General features: G+C 46.2%; 1 protein-coding gene across 8 annotated transcripts; it reads left to right on the forward strand.

Moving 5' to 3' along the window:
* The first annotated feature begins 8 nt into the window (after nt 1-8).
* TATDN3 (TatD DNase domain containing 3) lies at nt 9-5,580 on the forward strand. 8 transcript variants are annotated; one of them, XM_068939802.1, is made up of 10 exons: nt 9-119; nt 194-226; nt 314-387; nt 861-945; nt 1,646-1,708; nt 2,795-2,904; nt 3,327-3,382; nt 3,580-3,692; nt 4,939-5,016; nt 5,361-5,580. In XM_068939802.1, exons 1-10 carry the CDS (start codon nt 54-56, stop codon nt 5,502-5,504), a joined length of 822 nt encoding a protein of 273 aa, XP_068795903.1. In that variant the 5' UTR covers nt 9-53; the 3' UTR covers nt 5,505-5,580. The 8 variants fall into 8 exon arrangements, with proteins under 8 accessions (XP_068795903.1, XP_068795901.1, XP_068795906.1 ...); XM_068939800.1 differs by having other exon boundaries at nt 10-119; nt 4,936-5,016; XM_068939805.1 differs by lacking the exon at nt 194-226 and having other exon boundaries at nt 13-119; nt 4,936-5,016.
* Nucleotides 5,581-9,039: the final 3,459 nt, after the last annotated feature.

Genomic DNA, 9,039 nt, shown 5'->3' on the forward strand with positions numbered 1-9,039 from the left:
ACCCGCCCGCGGGCCGCGGCGGTGGGGGAGGGGGGTGGTGCTGGCGGCACGACATGGCGGCGGCGGCGGCGCGGCTGGTGGACTGCCACTGCCACCTGGCCGCGCCCTGCTTCCTGCCGGTGAGCCCGGCTCGGCGCGGGGGGAGGCGGGCGGCGGGGCGGCTCCGTGCTGACACGCCGCCTGTCTGTTGCAGGACGTGGCGGCCGTGGTGCGGGCGGCGGAGCAGGTAGCAGCAGCAGGAGCAGCGGCGCGGCGCGGCGCGGGGGCGGCCCCCGCCCGCCCTCGGCTGCAGCGGGGTCTCTGTGTGTGGCAGGCGGCGGTGGCGGCGCTCGTCGTGGTGGCGGAGCACGCCGGGGAGTTCGCCAGGGTCGCGGAGCTGGCCGAGAGGTGCGGCGGGGCCGGGGGCTCACCTCCATCCCCACCCCGGCCCCCACCCCCGCCCCGGTCTCCCCCCTCTTGCCCGGCTTTGGGTGCCCCCCCCGCCCTCAGCTTGCCTTTCCAGACCTAGCCAATACCCGTCATTCGCTTAAAGCCGCGGCGGGTTGTGGTGCCTGGCTTCTCCTTTTTTTTTTTTTTTTATTAATTACTATATTAAACGTGGTAACGGGGCAGAGCTCGAGATGGCGGCGCAGCTAGGCCCGGGCCCCAGGGGCTGGGCGGGGGTGGCCCTGGCTGGCGGGAGGGGGGTGCGCGCCCAGACCCCCCGGCCGCCTCGGCGTAGTCGCCCCGTGGTGCGTGAAACGGGGAAGGAGCACGTTGTCCTTCTCCTTGATCAGGCTGCCGCCTTCTTCTTTTTGTTTTTTTTTGTGGTTGTAACCTTGCTCGCTTGTGATCTCTTACGCCGTCTCCCTCACCTCTAGATTCCCAGGGTTTGTTTTGCCATGTCTAGGTGTTCACCCGGTTCAAGACCTTTCCCCGGAAGAGCAACGCAGTGTCACTTTAAAGGTACAGCAAAAAAAAATATATATATATATATAGGCAGGGGGGATTAGTCAACTTTTAAAACGCTTCTAGGACTGGTTTGGATATACAATGGTTGAAGAATGCGCTGGTCTGACTAATTGAACTTCATATCTGCCCAGTGATTTTTATGTGCTTCTGTAAAATAGAAAACAATGGACCAAATCCCAAGGTCTCGTAACACAACCATTTGTCTGTCTTAGCCCTTAGAAGCAAAACTGTTCACTGAAGTCATTTAGCTGTATTACAGATTTTACAGTGACACGCTTTGAAAATCCCAGGCGAGTGATTTGCTTGCAACAAACATAACGCACGTGTATTTCGAGCTGTCCCTCTGTTAGCACGGGAAGTGGAAAGCTAACAGTTTGTACCTTTAACCTGAAAAACTTAAGACAGCAGTCTGCCACCATATAGCATCAGACTTCTTATGGATCTTATTTGGGTTAACTCTTCAGCTCCTGTGGAAGGATAAACTTGAAATGAAGGGTCATTGAGTAAAGCAGGGGAATCCTGCTGCTTCCTAAAACCTGACTGACCACTCAACTCTCACTTACTGTAGTAGCAACTTTCAGGATGCTGAAGTTAAGAACAATGAAGGGAAATCCTATTTAGTAATGATACTGAATTCATACTGTTTCTGTCTCATAAGGTCAGTGAGGATTACTTCTTTAATTTGTTCTTGCAGGATCTGGATGCTGCACTGCCGCTTATAGAACACTATAAAGATAAATTGGTAGCAATTGGAGAAGTGAGTAGAATCCCCTGTTTTGTTTAAATGGCTGTGGTTTTGGCAGCATCTGTCGCCAGAATTACAAATGTTTAGTAACTACTTAGTTCTCTATGTGCAATAGATATCGCTAGCAAGCTGAAAAAGTGGACAGTCTGATTTTTAATTGCCTTACTGTACTTTCCTTCATATATTTGCCTGATCTCATCCTTTCCATAGTTAGGAAATAAATGGCACTTATGCTGCTAAATTCAGTAGGAACAATTGCAAAATTATCATATGTTCTCTTATACCAGAATGTCTTTTGACCTGTTCTCTGGCACAGTGAAACACGGAGTCACGCTGTTATCCTCGTTCAGATCATTCCTCCCTCCTGCTCTGACAAAGTGAGGCTAAGCTTTCCTGTCAGTGTACCTCATGGACTTTTGTAACGCTGCTTCCTTGTGATTCCTTGTCTGCGTATATCCCTATGTTGTCTCTTGTCTTATATTTGGCTGTAAACTAAATGAGGCTTGAAAACTTCAGGATACAGTTACCTTTTTTGTGTGTTGGTGGCAGAGAGGCTTTGGCTGGTTTTGTACTTGCTGCAGGGAAACTAGTTATTGTCAGAGCTTTGTAGCTAAGTTTGTCATATTGCACCTGTATTGTACGTCAAGGACTTCAGTGGGTATAACTGTGAACTGGGCTGCTTTGACAAACCTTAAATTTCCTTTGAATATGTTTAAATCAAAAAAGTATAGAATTAATGGTTATTTTTTGCTAGAGATAGTACTAAGTTCAGTTCAGAAATTCAACGTCTATCGAGATCTAGATCTGAAATAATATTCAATAATATCTAAAAGAGCAGAAAACCAAAGGCAGATTGAAATGCTAAATAAACTTGCTAGTAAGTCTCTCTGAAGTGTTTTCACAATTGAAGAACTGATATTTGAGAATGAATTATTTTATTAGTAGAACTACAGTTGAGCTCATTTTAATTGCAGTCTCCAGCATATTCGTTTTTAAATGGATTGTAGGTTTGAGGCATATTTTCGTTTATATGTGGTATTGTGGTTTAGTCAAGCATTAGATATGTGAAATTTTCTCACTTCTCTTCTCGTACTCTAGGTTGGACTAGATTTCACTCCCAGATTTGCCAGCTCGGATGAACAGAAGGAAGGACAAAGACAGGTTTTAATCAAGCAGGTTGAGTTAGCAAGAAGACTGGATTTGCCTTTGTAGGTTTTCTTTATGCTAATAAGAAAATTTGCTAGATCTCAAAAACCTAAGGCAATATTTCCCAGCATTTATAGTTGCTACAAGTCCATAGAACTTTTCTTACATGTATTACACTGGCATTTTCAGCCTGTCAGTCTCCAGTTCGAGATGTAATTACTGAGTTTTCCCCGTGTTTCCACTTGAATACAATAGTCTTCTGTGTGTCCTGTCCTTGCTGTGTTGTTGCTGTGTTTTCACAGTAGCTAAAATGATTCCTTTAGATATCCCTTTAGATATTCCTTTAGAATTCTTTCTTGATAAGAGATGTAATACAGATCAATCGTTTTCTTTCCTTCCCAAGCTGCTGTCACCTCATCTATGTTTGTGTGAGGGAAAGTATTCTACTGAATTCCCTCATGCCTGGCTTCTCCTTGCTTTGCAGAAATGTTCATTCCCGCTCAGCTGGAAGACCAACCATTAATCTCTTAAAGGAACAAGGTATATTTTTAATGCACTTTCTCCATCATCATTTTTGTCAACATAACTTCTTCAGTTTTGCCATGTCCTTTTATCAGTTTGTGTACGTGAAACTCGGGAAGAATGGTTTGAAGATGGGACCAACATCCCATTGGAAGCTGACATTGCAGACCTACATTAAACACTGTTAAAAAACTGGTTTGGTTCTGTTCTCTGAGGTGCTGGGAATGTGTTACTCCATGCATTTGATGGGAAGCCATCCGTAGCAATGGAAGGCGTGAAAGCTGGATACTTCTTCTCCATCCCTCCTTCCGTTATAAGGAGTGAACAGGTAACATTTAAAGGGGATTGCTCTGTCTTGGTGCTTGAGGATTTCAGCTAATAGCTCTCAGCTTATCGGGATGAAAGCATTACGTTTTTGTTGTGTGGCTGAAAAGTACGCTTTTTAAAGTCTATACAGCTTGACGCGATACTTGCAGTGCTCACCTATGGTTAATGTCACCAGACACTTCTTGATAGAAGAGCCTGCTTTCAGCTGCTTATAGCGTTGTGCATTTTAACTCTAGCTGAGTTTCTCTCCGGGGGCTTTTGCCATAGCTAGACATTTCGAGGGAAATTCTGGCTAAAACAGTCGAGTTATTTCTGAGAACAAGGGTTAAGGACGTAGGGTATTTTTTTGCTCATTTTAGTGTGTTCTGGAGAGCTTTACTTTGGAAACTTGTATCACTGCAATGTTTGTAGCACAGGGACTTGACATTTGGAAAAGGACTGGTTTTTATGTCAGTGATACTGTGATGCTCCCCCCACCCCTGCCAAAGAGAATCAGCTCATATGTGGCTAAGTTAAAGGCTTCTGAAAAAAAATGCGTTTTGCGCATGGCATGTTGAGCGAAGAAGCAGCTAAATCGCTTAAAGACTGTTTGCATTGGCGTCATTTACCCCCTGACTTCGTGAGAACGCCCTTATAATTTCTGCTCTGGGCTGCTGCAAGCTATGCTGAATTCTTGCTCTGGGGAAGGAAAAGGGAGACTGTTTCCATCCTGCGCCATCAGCAGTTTCTATGGTAAGCTCAGGAAATGTAAGAAAGGAAAAGGCATACTTCAAGCACAGGGGTTGTGAGGGATAGACATAGACAAGGATGAGGATAGGAACCTGGAGAAAGGAAAGCAAAGTGGGGTTGAGGGGCAAAAGCAGAGGGGGAAAAAAAAGATAGGCAAATATTATATGTACAGAAAAGTAACAAAATTGCATTGGTAACTCCAAGGTACCAATACCAATAGGGTATTTTGTGCAATATAGTGACTTGATTTAATAAATAATAATGCATCCAGTATTTAGGAAATAGCACTTTAAATACTGAGAGTAATAGAGGCAGGGTTATCCTGTTTTCAAAGAGACTTCTTGAGCAGCTCCTGGTATTTTTGCTTCCATTCTGAAATTATTGATAAAATGCTATCCGTGGCACCGAAGTCTTTGGACATTGCTTTCAAATGTAGAACGTATGCTTTCATCTTGCATTTTTCTGCCAGGTGTAAGTGAATAAAGCATATAATAGTTGTCTTTATTTTCTTCAAGAAGCAGAAGCTTGTGAAACTGTTACCTCTGGAAAGTATATGCTTAGAAAGTGACTCTCCTGCTCTGGGGCCTGAAAAACAGGTAAATTATGGGGAGAGTTGTGTATATATTTATTTCAAAAACCGCACCTTATGGAGGTTAGCTGTTGGCGTGGGGGAGTGAAGTAGTCTGAGCAGAGAAAAGGGACGAAAGAGATTGCCAGATCAAAGTTTTTAGATTAACAGGTCAGAGAAGCAGCTGAAGAGATAGTGTTCCTGAGGCTGAGAAAAGAGAAGACGTTTCAGGACTGGGCAAAGGGGAGAGTAATCAAAGGAGAACAGATAAATGTCAAAGATCCCTCAACCTGACTATGTCAGGGAATACTGAATCTGACACACCTGTCACCTGTAGGGATCTGTAATTCTGTCTGTTTTTATGCACTGCAGGTAAGAAATGAACCAAAAAATATTTACGTTGCTGCAGAATGTATTGCCAAAATTAAAAGAATCCCGATTGAAGAAGTTATAGAAGTGACAACGCAGAATGCAGTGAAAGTATTTCCCAGGCTTCAGAACTTCCTTCGGATATAGGCTTAGCAACACATAAAATTTGAAATAATGTTGCAGAAACTATTGTTTATGGCCTAATAAATCAAACCAACACATATCTTGTCTCAAATAGGAGTTTTGCTGTTGGAGAGTCCCAGGACATGAGCACACTGATACATAGTTGCACGTTACAATGACTGTAGTGGACTTCTCAAAGACCTCGTTCTCTACACAGCATCGTCATATCTGAGATGGGGTAAAATTAGGTCGTTTGTTTGCATCTCTCTCTCATGTCCCTGAATGTAAAGAAAAGCAACACAAAATTGGGCATTTAAGTATAAAGTTAGTTTCTCAGACTCCTTGCTCAGCTGCTCCCAGCCTGGGAGATGGCTAATGTTCAATGCTTAATGTCCTCCTCATTCCTTAATTTCTGCTCCTGTGCATGTGTGGGAGTCACTCAATTGTGGGCCTGCTCATGTAATGCATAAGCTGCAATATGCATCCCTGCCTGTGCCGTTTGAAAAGCTCAGCTGGACAGATATTTTTGGTACGTCTTGCTGATTGGGCTCCGAGAGTGGTGCAGAAGCACTAACTCCAGTTTCTTTCAAAATAGAGTTGGAAGGAGAGGAGCTGTAGCCCTTCTACTCCTTCCTGTCTCTTCCCTTCAATAGGTCCCAGAAGACCCATGACTAGCAAGATATTTGCTATTTTGAGAAGGTTCTGCTTTGCTTTTGTGGGGATTTTTTTTTTTTTGAACCATAATCTGTTTTATATAGAGAAGCTGCTGGCTGGAAAGAAGCCATAATTAGTTTGGAAAGGAGGAGCCTTGGGTTAGTCTTATTTCAAGGACTTTTTTTACTTTTCTAACTGCTCAATATCAAGAGTGATGGGATGTGAGAGAGAGAGAAGCCTCAATTTTGTGACATCTTGGAGGTGCCTGTCTGCTCAATCGGCATAGTGGATACCTACCTTGAAGCTGTGGATTGTGTTACGTTGGCCAGCGGCCTAAAAACTGAATATGCTGCTGCTGCCACACGTGATCTATGTGGATCTGGACCTGTCGAAGCACTCACCAAAATTTTGTTGACTATAAAACAGCAATAAGCTAAGGGCCAGCTAAGGAACAGGAGGCTTTGTCTTCCTATGGCTGTTACTAGATCAGTGAAGAAAGTATGAGGAGAATATTAATTTAGTCCATTACCATCTCTGATACAAAATCATGCGTCATATGAACGCATGACAAGACCAAAAGCATCTGGCTTTAAGATTTGGGCACATCTCTTCTAGGTCTCTGGTAGCTACATGGTTTTCCAGGCTAGACTCCTTCCTGCCTTACTGATTGCGTGTCTTACCTCTTGCCCCTTTTGGAAAATGGGTAATAAAGCACTATTCTGAAATTTATCAGATGATGATTCATAGCTTTTGGGGGGTGGGACAGGGAGGAAAGAGGATATTGACCTGACTTGGAAATTGGGTTCCTCACTGTAAATAGCTTAAGGCTAGATATGCTTGCCTTAGATTTCAGTAAGAAAGGTCTTTTGTTTTTTCTGTATGAAGAAAGATTAAGCAGGAGAAGGTATCAACTCTTAGGAGGAAAAGCTTGTAATGCAAGTGACACTCATCTCAGGCAGTTGGTTTTCCTCTACATTTTCTTCTTCAGTTTCTTAAAGCCGCATTGTCAGAGGTTTTTTCACTGGCTTTTGCAGAGAAGCAGCATTGTTCTGACTTTTACCTAGAGTTAGCTTATTAAGTTTAAACATATGTTCCTGAACAGTCGTCTTCCTCCAGCAAACAACCACAGGTAAACCATTTGTCTTTATTAAAATGACCGTTCAGATCAGCAAACAGCTGAATCTCTGCTGGGTGTTTGACCCAGAAAAGTTAGAGGTTTTTGTTATCCTGGATTTACAGGCTCCATTTCCACTCAGTTGGGTGGAAAACAGTTTGCCTCCAGATGGTGCTAGAAAGCAGGTGTGCAACATTCTTAAGAGTATTGATATGATTTATAGCAACTCCTATGATGACATAATTAAAAATTATTGATAAAAGGGTGATACTGGGTAACCTTACAGGGTGCTTCATGTTGACTGTGCAAAGGAAAGGCTCCTGGTATTGCATGGGAATGTAATTATATATGCAGATGCTCCCAGTAAAAGCCAAGTGAGGCACATGCCCAAGTGTTTGCAGAGTCTGAGCCTTTATTGCTGGCATCTATGAAATTCTTAGCCTCAAGTGAAAACACCAGTTCTGCCCAAGTGGACATATTGAGTATTTACTCTGCTCAAAATCCCTCCCTCTGTAAATGGCTAACATTGCTCCAGCTCGGGCTTAGCCTCATCACAGCTGGCAAAATAATGCTTTCTAACCTGAGCTCTCAAATCCGTTTTGCTGTTGCAGAAGGCTGTAGAAATGCTCCTGCCTCGTGGCTCCAGGCTGAGGGGCAGGCAGCAGGGAAGCTGGGCAGGGCTCAGCCCTGGGCCGGCTGCCATCCTGAGCTCCCATTTCCGGCCGCTCGGCTGCTGGCTCTTGCCATCCTCGGCCCGAAGGCACCCGGCTGGGGAGGAGGCGGGAGCTGCAGCTTGCTGCCTGGTGCTGCTCCTCCGCAGTCTCGGAGGATGCGCCAGAGCCCTGCTTGCTCGGGGGCTCTCGGCAGCCTGCGAGCGTGCAGGAGCTACCGTGACCGGCACGCTGCCTGGAGCATTAACACAGCTCGTGCTCAGCCCTGCCACCCCGCAGGCTGCTGCCCGCCTCCGTCCGCCCGGAGCCTCGCCTCGCGCCCGGGGTGAGAGCGGGGTGCACGCAGGCGCCTGTGCTGTGGCGCTGAAAGGGGCTCGGGGTCATGCAACGCGCCGCGAGGCGTAGCATCCCCACGGGCAGCGTGGCCAGCGGCACCGTCGCTGCGGGCCGCTGAGCTGCCCGCAGGGAAATCCTGCGTTGCACCGGCCCGGTCGCGGCGCTCGCAGGGTGCGTGAGCCTGCGGGGCTCCTGGGAGGCACACTGACGCTGGACGCCTCTTCGGGGCAGGCGAGTTAAGTCATGGCTTCAGTGGTCTACTGCTCCGGAAAAAGAAAACGCAGTGTTGTCCCACTCCATCTTGGTATCTTTTAAATAAAACAAGGCTCAGAACCAACATCATCTCTCCAGTTGCTCTTAATTTCTTTCTGCTAACTCTTCTCCAGCTGCCTGCAGCAGTGGGATCGTTATTTCTTTGTACCAGCAGCTTCACGTCTTAAAGCATTTGCCCAGGCCTGGCAGTTGCCCTAGCATGCGTGGGAAGGAAGAGAGGAAATGTGGCCTATGAGCTGGAAAACTTTCCTCTCTCTCGGTAGACGTCCCGTGCCTGTACCTGGAAAGGCTCACTGGTGCTACCTGCGTGACGGGGGGATTCCCCGGAGAGCCCGTATTTCTGCCCGCCGTGCTGGGTTGACACCCGGGTGCAGTGGTGCAGAGCAGAGCCCGTCCTGGAGGAGCTGCTCTGGAGAACAAGGGCTTTTTAAAACAAATTGTTTTGCCGCGAAGCCCTCTTTTCCCTCAAAGGCTGGTATTAGAAGCATCGGCGGGGTCCAGGCTGAGCCTC

This window comes from Struthio camelus, chromosome 3, assembly GCF_040807025.1.
Source record: "Struthio camelus isolate bStrCam1 chromosome 3, bStrCam1.hap1, whole genome shotgun sequence".
Classification (NCBI taxonomy): Eukaryota; Metazoa; Chordata; class Aves; order Struthioniformes; family Struthionidae; genus Struthio; species Struthio camelus.